This window comes from Schistocerca cancellata, chromosome 3 (assembly GCF_023864275.1).
Source record: "Schistocerca cancellata isolate TAMUIC-IGC-003103 chromosome 3, iqSchCanc2.1, whole genome shotgun sequence".
In the NCBI taxonomy this organism is placed as follows: domain Eukaryota; kingdom Metazoa; phylum Arthropoda; class Insecta; order Orthoptera; family Acrididae; genus Schistocerca; species Schistocerca cancellata.
The window spans coordinates 895,876,517-895,889,839 of NC_064628.1; the positions used below are offsets into that span (position 1 = coordinate 895,876,517).

Below are 13,323 nucleotides of genomic sequence, written 5' to 3' on the forward strand. Positions count from 1 at the left end.
ACGCTGGTCCAACTGAGGCGCCAGGTGGAAATGGCATGGCTAGCCGTTCCACAAGACTACATCCAGCATCTCTACGATCGTCTCCATGGGAGAATAGCAGCCTGCATTGCTGCGAAAGGTGGATATACACTGTACTAGTGCCGACATTGTGCATGCTCTGTTGCCTGTGTCTATGTGCCTGTGGTTCTGTCAGTGTGATCATGTGATGTATCTGACCCCAGGAATGTGTCAATAAAGTTTCCCCTTCCTGGGACAATGAATTCACGGTGTTCTTACTTCAATTTCCAGGAGTGTATCATCATCATGGCACCTATGTTTTCATGACATAGATGTTAGTCCCTCCTCAGATTCATCTAGATAATTTCTATGCTGCAGATGATCCCTTCAATCAGTTCTTACATAGACTTACTAAAAACTACACTTATTCATTTATATGTGAGCATAGATTTCATCTCTTCTCTCCAAACAAATAGAGTACTTCAATTTTGTATGTGATAAAGACATGCAACATGTGAATTACAACAGAGCTTCTTATAAAGAGACATATGGATATGAACTATAAATTCAGGCATCTTTTACTGTTAATATACGAGGGCCGTTCAGAAAGTAACCTCCGGTTGATTTAAAAAAATACACCAAGTTAAATAAAAATATTTTAATATATACATCTTACAACTACATCTTTGCACTATTTTTCTACATAGCCTCCATAGCGATTGAGGCACTTATCGTATCTCTTCACAAGCTTTGAAATTCCTTCTGCATAAAAATCACCCACTTGTGCCTGGAGCCAGCCTGTGACCGCATCTTTGAGCTCTTCGTCGTCACCAAACCGCTGTGACCCGAGCCATTTCTTCAAATGCATGAAGAGGTGATAATCACTTGGCGCCAGGTCTGGGCTGTAAGGTGGATGGTTGATAACGTCCCACTTGAAGGACTCAAGAAGGGCCGTTGTTCTGCGAGCAGAGTGAGGACGGGCGTTATCGTGCAAAAAAACAATACCGGAAGTCAGCATACCACGGCGTTTGTTCTGTATAGCCCGTCGTAACTTTTTTATTGTTTCACAGTACACGTCTTGATTAATGGTCGTACCACGTTCCATGAATTCAACCAACAACACCCCTTTGGCATCCCAAAACACCGTTGCCATCAGTTTTCTGGCAGAAAAATCTTGCGAGGCTTTTCTTGGTTTGGTAGGCGAATTTGAATGTGCCCACATCTTTGATTGTTCTTTTGTCTCAGGGTTCACGTACTTAATCCAGGTTTCGTCACCGGTCACGATTCTGTTTAACAATGGTTCTCCTTCGTCCTCATAATGTGACAGAAAGTCTAATGCAGAGGCCATTCTTTGAGTTTTGTGGTGGTCGGTAAGAATTTTGGGCACCCATCGTGCACAGAACTTACGATAACCCAATCTTGCTGTCACTATCTCGTACAAGAGAGTCTTAGAAATCTGTGGAAAACCAGTAGACAACTCCGACATTGAGAAACGTCGATTTTCACGAACTTTTGCATCAACTGTCTGAACGAGTTCGTCAGTCACCAATGATGGTCTACCACTCCTCTCTTCATCATGAACGTTTTCTCGTCCACTTTTAAATAAACGTACCCATTCACGGACAACTCCTTCACTCATAACTCTTGGTCCGTACACGGCACAAAGCTCACGATGAATAGCTGCTGCAGAATATCCTTTGGCTGTAAAAAACCTTATGACAGCACACACTTCACATTTGGCGGGGTTTTCTATTGCAGCACACATTTCAAACTGCCACAAAAACTAAACTAGCGCAGGTACGACGTTCACTCGACCACGGCTTGATGCTGACTGACCTGTTGAGTGCGTGAACGCACAGATGGCATCGCTACTCCCCCCACAACCCACACTGTGACCGATCGGAGGTTACTTTCTGAACCGCCCTCGTATTTATTGAACTGCAAATCTAATTACACTGAAAGAAGTAATGAAGAGCTCTTCTTAGACAGATTTTGTCTGTGACAGTCATCTTACATGTTTTCTCAGACTGCTACTGTACTGGTACTCACTGCATTCATACACTCATTGCATACTCACTGCATTCATATATTATGCCTGCCATCTCATGATTCTATAGATGCAACTATCAACTCATATTCCAACAAGTGAGCAAGTATAGAACTTGTGCAGTTCTTGAATATCAACGTCACTGTAAATCTTTTCTGAGGACAACCATAGAAGTTCAATTGAATAATTGATTATTAAGAAAAGATTATTAAGAAAAGGAACAAAACATATATTGTTTGTTAGATGTTACTGGTAGTACTCATGAGTCTATTCAAAAGAGTCAAAACCTATGTCTGTCTCTAGATTAGATTAGATTAGATTAGATTAATACTAGTTCCATGGATCATGAATACGATATTTCGTAATGATGTGGAACGAGTCAAATTTTCCAATACATGACATAATTAAGTTAATTTAACAACATACTTAAGTTAATACAACAACTTTTTCATTTTTTGTGTTTTTTATTTTTTTAAATATATATGTATATTTTTAATTTATATCTAAAAATTCCTCTATGGGGTAGAAGGAGTTGTCATTCAGAAATTCTTTTAATTTCTTCTTAAATACTTGGTTATCTGTCAGACTTTTGATACTATTTGGTAAGTGACCAAAGACTTTAGTGCCAGTATAATTCACCCCTTTCTGTGCCAAAGTTAGATTTAATCTTGAATAGTGAAGATCATCCTTTCTCCTAATAGTCATGCACACTGCTATTACTTTTGAATTGGGTTTGGTTGTTAATAACAAATTTCATAAGAGAGTATATATACTGAGAAGCTACTGTGAATATCCCTAGATCCTTAAATAAATGTCTGCAGGATGATCTTGGGTGGACTCCAGCTATTATTCTGATTACACGCTTTTGTGCAATAAATACTTTATTCCTCAGTGATGAATTACCCCAAAATATGATGCCATACGAAAGCAACGAGTGAAAATAGGCGTAGTAAGCTAATTTACTAAGATGTTTATCACCAAAATTTACAATGACCCTTATTGCATAAGTAGCTGAACTCAAACGTTTCAACAGATCATCAATGTGTTTCTTCCAATTTAATCTCTCATCAATGGACACACCTAAAAATTTGGAATATTCTACCTTAGCTATATGCTTCTGATTAAGGTCTATATTTATTAATGGCATCATACCATTCACTGTACGGAACTGTATGTACTGTGTCTTATCAAAATTCAGTGAGAGTCCGTTTACAAGGAACCACTTAGTAATTTTCTGAAAGACAGTATTGACAATTTCATCAGTTAATTCTTGTTTGTCAGGTGTGATTACTATACTCGTATCATCAGCAAAGAGAACTAACTTTGCCTCTTCATGAATATAGAATGGCAAGTCATTAATATATATTAAGAACAACAAAGGACCCAAGACTGACCCTTGTGGAACCCCATTCTTGATAGTTCCCCAGTTTGAGGAATGTGCTGATCTTTGCATATTATGAGAACTACTTATTTCAACTTTCTGCACTCTTCCAGTTAGGTACAAATTAAACCATTTGTGCACTGTCCCACTCATGCCACAATACTTTAGCTTGTCTAGCAGAATTTCATGATTTATACAATCAAAAGCCTTTGAGAGATCACAAAAAATCCCAATGGGTGGTGTTCGGTTATTCAGATCATTCAAAATTTGATTGGTGAAAGCATATATGGCATTTTATGTTGAAAAACCTTTCTGGAAACCAAACTGACATTTTGTTAGTACTTCATTGTTACAGATATGTGAAGCTACTCTTGAATACATTACTTTCTCAAAAATTTTGGATAAAGCTGTTAGAAGGGAGATTGGACAGTAATTGTTGACATCAGATCTATCCCCCTTTGTATGCGAAGGTATAACAATAGCATATTTCAATCTATCAGGGAAAATGCCCTGTTCCAGAGAGCTATTACACAGGTGGCTGAGAATCTTACTTATCTGTTGAGAACAAGCTTTTAGTATTTTGCTGGAAATGCCATCAATTCCATGTGAGTTTTTGCTTTTAAGCAAGTTTATTATTTTCCTAATTTCAGAGGGAGAAGTGGGTGAGATTTCAATTGTATCAAATTGCATAGGTATGGCCTCTTCCATTAACAGCCTAGCATCTTCTAATGAACACCTCGATCCTACTATATCCACAAAATTTAGAAAATGATTATTAAAAATATTTTCAACTTCTGACTTTTTGTTCGTAAAGTTTTCATTCAATTTCATGGTAATACTGTCTTCCTGTGCTCTTGGTTGACCTGTTTCTCTTTTAATAATATTCCAAATTGTTTTAATTTTATTATCAGAGTTGCTGATTTCAGACATGATACACATACTTCTGGATTTTTTAATAACTTTTCTTAGTATAACACAGTAGTTTTTATAATGTTTGATAGTTTCTGGGTCACTACTCTTTCTTGCTGTCAGATACATTTCCCTTTTCCGGTTACAAGATATTTTTATTCCCTTAGTAAGCCATGGTTTGTTACGAGGTTTCTTACGAGTATATTTAACTATTTTCTTGGGGAAGCAGTTTTCAAATGCATTTATAAAAATGTCATGAAATAAATTATATTTTAAATTGGCATCAGGTTCACGGTACACCTCATCCCAGTCTAACTGCTGTAGGCTTTCCCTGAAATTTGCAATTGTTAATATCGTTGACTGAACGTACTACTTTGGAGGACTGTTTAGTATTGCTGAATGGAGCTATGTCATTTATTGTAACTAGCTGTGCACCATGATCAGAAAGACCATTCTCAACATGCTGAGCATTTATCTGGTTAAACTTATCTTGGTCTATAAAGAAGTTATCTATCAGTGAGCTGCTATCCTTTACCACCCGAGTAGGAAAATCAATAACGGCTGTCAAATTGAAAGAACTGAGTAATACTTCAAGGTCATTTTTCCTATTACCCTCTTTCAGCGAATCTACATTGAAGTCCCCACAAATAATAATTTGCTTCCCCCTGTCTGACAGATAGCACAACAAGGAGTCCAAATTTTTCAGAAATAGATGAAAATTTCCTGATGGGGACCTATATACAGTTACAATTATAAATGTGCCTTTATTTAATTTAAGCTCACAGGCACATGCTTCTATATGTTTCTCTACACAAAACTTTTTTGTTTCTATACTTTTTGCACAATGATAACTTTTGACATATATGGCAACTCCTCCTTTCTCCATATTTTCTCTCATTACATGTGCAGAGAGCTTATATCCACATATATCCAGAGAGCTTATATGTGCAGAGAGCTTATATCCACATTTACCTTATCCATATCAGTAACAATGTGATGCTCAGACAGGCATAGTATATCTATTTCATCCTCAGCTTCTAAATCTTCTAAACAAACCAGAAGTTCATCTATTTTATTCTTTAAACTCCCAATATTTTGATGAAATATACTTACATTATTTTTAATTATATTTTTATGAGAACCTTTCCTTATTCTAACATTTGCAGTCCTCTCCTGTCTGAGTTTCTCATTGTGCTTAGGCCTAGTTGCTATACCAGTGGTCACATGGTGTTCAGAGAGGCAGATTATGTCAACTGGGTTGGGTGACTAATTCATCAATGCAATTACCTAGGACTGAGACACAACTTGGTGGACATAAAATTTCTGGTGATTGGTGAAAATTTATAATTGACAGCTGTGGTTGGTGATCCAATGTGCTAGAATTGTGCTGTTTAATTTCTTTCCTAAACTGAAGGTTTGTTTCAATCCTGACCTCTCGTAGAACTTGACATCTTTCTGCCTTACCTATCCTAAAAAAGGTGCTGCTCCAACACCTGTAACCACTGGTATTTTACCGTTCATGGCAGTGCCTCCCCCCCTTAAATTTCCTGCTATTACCCCAGCCAGTTTCCCCTTCCCTTTCCTGTTGAGATGTAGGCCGTGCCTGGTATAGTCCCACCTACTGAGAGAATCAACAGGAACCACACCAATATGAGCCCCCGCACCCGACCCAAGCAGCCGTTCCAACTCCAAATTAACTCTCCCAACAAAAGAGTTCAAATGAGGCTGGTCATGGTGTCTCAGGACAGATACAAATTCAACATTGGTGTGTCTCGATGCCGATGCAATCTTTACCAGGTCACACTCTATACTGTACCCAGGATCTCTGTCGATGCTGTTCCCTGGCCCTCCCACAATAACCATGGTGTCTTCCCTGGTAAATCCTTTACAGAGTGAACCTAAATCCTCTGTCACCTGATTCAGACTAGCACTTGGTTTGAAAAAATTTGTGACCTGGTATTCTGGTCCTAATTCCTCCTGCAGAAGTTGGCCTACACCTCTGGCATGAGAACTACCTAACAACAAAACTTTCTTCCTTTTCGATGGCTTTCCTACATTCTTTTTCAATTTCCTATTGAAAGTTTGTTGTGTCCTGTCTACACCTACCTCTGCTTGAGGCTCATCAGTTTCTAACTGAAGCAACAGGTCAAACTAATTTTTGACATTCACCACAAAACTGTCAGACTTAGTTCTAGGCCTGTTCCTTCTGCTACCTGTTGCCACTTCCCACCTCTCTTTGCCCTTCTCCCTCCTTAACCTGTCCAGATCTTCCCTAGCCTGATCTAGCTCAGCCTGAAGGGCAGCAATTTTCCCCTCCTGTTCCACTATCTTCCTATCTCTGCTGCAAATCCTACATAACCACTGATGAACCTCATCCACTTTCCCGACACCCGCGCCACTGCAGTCCCCCCAGTGAAAAAAAACTATTGCATCCATCACACCAAATCCCGGAACTAACAATTCTACGGCAAGTCAGGCACTTCTCACTCATGGCAAATAATACTTTAGCTAGAATAGATCAATTAAATTACCGAAAATCAAAAAAGAAGTTACAAGAATTAAGCCTATTCACAAATGTATATAAGCAAGTTTCTGATTTAAAATTCCGCTGTTTTTCTGAGATCTGTATTAAAACAATGAACGTATACGCTATTTATTTTATATTTCACTCGATGGAATGAAAAAAAGGACAATTAAACGAGATACTTTAACTTTGATTCTCCAAAAACGTTACGAGAATTAGGCCTATAAACAAGTGTATATAAGCAAGTTTCTGATATAAAGTTATGCTGTTTTACTGAAATCTGTATTAAAACAATGAAGTTATACACTATTTACGGTAGTTTACTTATTTGTTACCGAGAAATTAGTTAAATTACCGTGAAACAAGAAACAAACACGTTTACAAAATTTAAGCCTAAGCGTGACTTCGCGAAGTTACGATCTTTTCGTGTTTTCTGAAAAAATACGCAAAGAAAAGTCAAACCTTTAACGGCAAGACTATATGATACACTAATGCATGTATTTAATTTGTTGTCAGCGTTAAACTAAATTATATTCCTGTCTAAATCACTTAACTTTCTGGAAATGGTTTCTGGCGTCACTTACTCGGCGGCCATCTTGGAACCTAAATGTGACTGCTGTGCAGCACATGTTCTGCAAGACTGGTAGTAAAACCAAATTCTTCACTTCCCCATAAACACAATGATGTTACACTGGCAATGATTGCATCATCCAGTCCCCTAGCAATATTTTTCTTACTAGTTAGTCAAGTGACAATTTTTTTTATTAATGTTTAGTTTAATTCAGAGTTGTTATGCTGCAGCAACAGAAAAAATGCAGAAAAACAAAACTCATCTACCGACTTTCTGAAAACGAGTTTTGAGAGATAAGATACGAATAAGACTCTTAAATAAGTAATGACACCAACAAGCTAAAAAATAATGTTAATGGTATGTACAAACAAATTTTATAATAAAACTGGCAGGTGGCCAATCAACAAGTAAACAAATGACACACAGTCTCAAACCACAATATTACCAAATATTATGTGATTTGGGAACTCATAGAATACAGATTTCGTAACACAGTTCGTTTCTAATACAAGTAAAGCTGAATCGAAGTTAAACAACAATATGCATGATATTGCCTGACAAAGACATGAATATGTGAATTGCAACAGAGCTTTTGTGAAGAGACATATGGATATGAACTGTAAACTCAGGCATCATTTCTTGTTAATGTATTTACTGTACTGCAAATTTAATTACACCAAAAGTAGTACTGAGTAGTTCCTCTTAGGCAGCCACATTCATAAATGATCAGCAATGTGCGCTGAAACTCATGGGAGTACTTTTTCAGGCTAAGATCAGTGTCCAGTCATTCTACATTGATTGAAATTAGGCTTAATGAGAAGTTCTGAGAGGCAGGTGCTAGAGATGTGAAAATATCACTAGATTCTCATAACAGTATAGTGAAAAATAATGTTAATATGTCACAAGATTCACATAAAAGCACAGTGAAAAATAATGTTAATATATTGCATCAGAATATCATGGGATTAAAAAACAAAGTAGATGAGCTTCTTGTTTGTTTAGAAGATTTAGAAACTGAGGGTGGAACAAATGTACTATGCCTGTCTGAACATCATATAGTCACAGCTATGGAACTGGTAAATGTAGTTGGATATAAGCTTTCAGCGCATTTAAGTAGAGACATTATAGAGCAACATATAGAAGCATGTGCATTTGAACTTAAATTAAACAATGGCACTCTCATAATTGTAGCCGTGTATAGGTCCCCATTCAGAAATTTTTAACTATTTTTGAAAAACTTGGATTCTTTTTTGTGTTACCTGTCAAAGCGAATTATTGTTTGTGGGGATTTCAACGTAAATTTTCTGAAAGAGTCCGACAGAAAACTTGACCTTGAAGTATTACTTGGTTCTTTCAATTTGGCATCAATTATTGATTTTCCTACTCGGGTGGTACAGGAAAGCAGCACACTGATAGATAACATTTTCATAGACCAAGATAAATTTAATCAAATAAAAACTTTTCCTGTTAAGAATGGTCTGTCTGATCATGATGCACAGCTAATTACAGTATATGATATAGCTCCATACAGTAATGCAAAACAGCCCTCCAAAATAGCATGTTCCATGAACGATTTTACAATTCCAAATTTTAGGGAAAGCTTGCAAAAGTTAGACTCGGATGAGGTGTACCTTTGTGAGTATATTTGAAAACAGTGAAATATAGTTGTAAGAAACCACGTAAAAAGCCATGGCTTACTAAAGGGATACAAATATCTTGTAAACAGAAAAGGGAAATGTACCTTACAGCTAGAAGGAGTAATGATCCTGAAACAGTGAAACATTATAAAAACTATTGCACTGTATTAAGGAAAGTTATTAAAAAGTCAAAAGTATGTGCATTATGTCTGAGATTAGCACATCTGATAATAAAATTAAAACAATCTGGACTACTGTGAAAAGGGAAACGGCAACCAAGAGCACAGGAAGACCATATTTCTATCAAACACAATGAAAAGTTTGTTAACAAGAAGTCAGAATTAGAAAACATTATTAATAATCATTTTGAAGTGTTGTAGATAAAATAGGATCCAGCTATTCATTAGAAAATGCAAGGCAGTATATGGAAGGGGCAGTACCTATGCAATTTGATAAAACTGAAATTCAACTCGCCTCTCCTACTGAAATTAGGAAAATAATAAATAAATTAACTCACAAGAAAAAGCTCACATGGAATTGATGGCATTTGAAACAGAGTACTAAAAGCTTGTCCCCGACAAATAAGTAGGATTCTCAGCCACATATGTAGTAGCTCACTGAAACAGGGCATTTTTCCAGATAGACTGAAATACACTATTGTTAAACCATTGCATAAAAAAGGTAATAGATCTGATGCTAACAACTACCACCCAATCTCACTTCTGACAGCTTTATCCAAAATTCTTGAAAAAGTAATGAATTCAAGAGTAGCATCACATATTTGTAAAAATGAAGTACTAGCAAAATGTCAATTTGGTTTTCAGAAAGGCTTCTCAACAGAAAATGCTATAAATGCTGTTACTGATCAAATATTAAATGCATTGAATAACCAAATATCACCCCATTGGGATATTTTGTGATGTCTCAAAGGCTTTTGATTGTGTGAATCATGAAATTCTTCTAAATAAGCTCAGGTTTTGTGGTATGAGTGGGACAGTGCACAAATGGTTAAATTCATACTTACCTGGAAGAATGCAGAATGTTGAAATTAACAGTACAGATAGTCCGCAAAAACCAGCAGAGCCCTTTAACTGAGGAGGTATCACGAATCGTGTCCCACAGGGTTCAGTCTTGGGTCCATTATTGTTCTTAATGTACATTAACGACTTGCCACTCTATATTCATGAAGATGCAAAGCTAGTTCTCTTTGCTGATGATACAAGTATAGTAATCACACCCAAGAAGCAAGAATCATTTGAGAAAATTGCAAATAATGTCTTTCAGAAAATTATTAAGTGGTTCTCTGCAAATGGACTCTCACTAAATTTTGAGAAAACACAGTTTATACAATTCTGTACAGTAAATGGCATAACAACATTGATAAATATTGACTATTAATGAAAGTCTGTTGCTAAGGCAGAGTACCCAAAATTTCCAGGTGTGTGCACTGATGAGAAATTGAATTGGAAGAAACACATCGATAATCTGCTGAAACGGTTAGGTTCGGCTACTTATGCTGTTAGGGTTATTGAAAATTTTGGTGATAAGCATATCAGTACATCTACATTTACATGGATACTCTGCAAATCACATTTAAGTGCCTGGCAGAGGGTTCATCCAACCACCTTCACAATTCTCTATTATTTCAATCTCGTATAGCGCGTGGAAAGAATGAACACCTATATCTTTCCGCATGAGCTCTGATTTCCCTTATTTTATCTAGGTGAGCATTCCTCCCTATGTAGGTTGGTGTCAACAAAATATTTTCGCATTCGGAGGAGAAAGTTGGTGATTGGAATTTGGTGAGAAGATTTCATCGCAACGAAAAACGCCTTTCTTTTAATGATGTCCGGCCCAAATTCTGTATCATTTCTGTGACACTCTCTCCCATATTTCGTGATAATACAAAACGTGCTGCCTTTCTTTGGACTTTTTCGATGTACTCCATCAGTCCTATCTGGTAAGGATTCTACACCGTGCAGCAGTATTCTAAAAGAGGACGGACAAGCGTAGTGTAGGCAGTCTCCTTAGTAAACCTGTTACATTTTCTAAGTGTCCTGCCAATAAAACGTAGTCTTTGGTTAGCCTTCCCCACAACATTTTCTATGTGTTACTTCCAATTTAAGTTGTTCGTAATTGTAATACCTAGGTATTTAGTTGAATTTATGGCTTTTAGATTAGACTGATTTATCATGTAACTGAAGTTTAATGAGTTCCTTTTAGCACTCATGTGGATGACCTCACACTTTTCGTTATTTAGGGTCAACTGCCACTTTTCGCAACATTCAGATATCTTTTCTAAACCGTTTTGCAGTTTGTATTGATATTCTGATGACTTTACTAGTCGATAAATGACAGCGTCATCTGCAAACAACTGAAGGCGGCTGCTCAGATTGTCTCCAAAATCGTTAATATAGATAAGGAACAGCAAAGGGCCTATAACACTACCTTGGGGAACGCCAGAAATCACTTCTGTTTAACTCAATGACTTTACGTCAATTACTATGAACTGTGACCTCTCTGACAGGAAATCACAAATCCAGTCACATAACGGTGACGATATTCTATAAGCACGCAATTTCACTACGAGCCGCTTGTGTGGTACAGTGTCAAAAGCCTTCCGGAAATCCAGAAATGATCTGATATCCCTTGTCAATAGCACTCACCAATTCATGTGAATAAAGAGCTAGTTGTGTTTCACAGGAATGATGTTTTCTAAACCCATGTTGACTGTGTGTCAAAAGACCATTTTCTTCGTGGTAATTCATAATGTTTGAGCACAATATATGTTCTAAAACCCTACAGCATATCGACATTAACGATATGGGCCTGTAATTTAGTGGATTACTCCTACTAACTTTCTTGAATATTGGTGTGACCTGTGCAACCAATTAGTCTACTATGCCTATTTTCATACACTGCTTTCATATGGCATCAAAATTTGTAACAATTCATCATTAAGAGAGAAAGTATTCATTGCACAAAAGTGTGTAATCAGAATAATAGCTGGAGCCCACCCAAGATCACCTTGCAGACATTTATTTAAGGAACATGGGATATTCACAGTACCTTCGCAATACATATATTCATCTATGAAATTTGTCATTAATAATCCAACCCAATTCAAAAATAACAGCGAAGTGCATAGCTACAACACTAAAAGAAAGGATGATAGACACTATTATTGATTAAATCTCACTTTGGCACAGAAAGGGGTGAATTATGCTGCCACAAAAATCTTTGGTCATTTGCCAAATAGTATTAAAAGTCTGACAGATAGCCAACCAACATTTAAAAGCAAATTAAGAGAGTTTCTGAATGCGAACTCCTTCTACTCAATAGATGAAGTCTTAGATATGAAGTAGTAACAGAAAAAAATTAATTAATTATTTTGTGTAAAGAAAATTTATGTTAAAGTGACATGTTCCACATCATTACAAAATGTCATGATCTATGGAACAAGGATTAATGTATGTATGTATGTCTATTATATACTTTTAAGTATATAAAAGTTTATTACTGAGAAAATTAGGAAAAATGCAAAATTTTATACTGAGATTTTGTAATGTAATATTTTTATATGAATTAAAGAATAGCTAAAGTGATTTTTAATACTTACTGCACTGACAGCAGCACGTAGTGATGCAATTTCCCGCTGTTGAGACCACAGCATTTGACAGCACTGATTAACAGTTGTAAGCAAAGCTTGCTGTTGTTGCACTTGACTTGCTGCCCAAAGTTGTTGGTAATAACTATTTGCATTGTACTGCTGGTGTTGTTGTTGCTGTTGCTGTTCCAGCTGTGCAAAATAGCAGACTGAATATAGATATCATTTGCGACATACACCTTTAAGCAAAATTATATTAAGCCATGATTAACAGAAGCCCTCACTGGGAAAAAAAAGAGAGAGAGAGAGAAGAAGAAGAAGAAGAAGAGTGCTCTCTTCTTTTTCAGGCCACTTAATCTGAGATTAGCATATTGAAGACATTGTAATTACCAGTTCCATCAAGTGTTTCTACTAACTTAATGAGATTAAAACTTCCTGTGTGATGTTAATAGAAAATTATTATAAGTTCTGATCTTCAGCCTATTCATGGTTCTATTGCTAAATGACCACCTCAATGGCGAATTAATACCTGCATGGATCAATGCAACAAATTATTACATCATGACTCTTGCTGTTCTACCAAAAAGAAATTTATGGTTCACCTGTGCCTTTTTAATCACATGAAATTCTGCATGAAATACAATTAATTT

General features: G+C 36.5%; 1 protein-coding gene across 4 annotated transcripts in view; it reads right to left on the minus strand.

Moving 5' to 3' along the window:
* LOC126175965 (pericentriolar material 1 protein-like) overlaps positions 1-13,323 on the minus strand; it is a 405,228-nt gene that overhangs the window by 236,921 nt on the left and 154,984 nt on the right. For all 4 annotated transcript variants that reach the window (XM_049923056.1, XM_049923053.1, XM_049923054.1 and 1 more), the window contains one exon: positions 12,686-12,865. In XM_049923056.1, the coding sequence (XP_049779013.1) occupies positions 12,686-12,865 (180 nt within the window). The remainder of the gene's footprint in view (positions 1-12,685; positions 12,866-13,323) is intronic.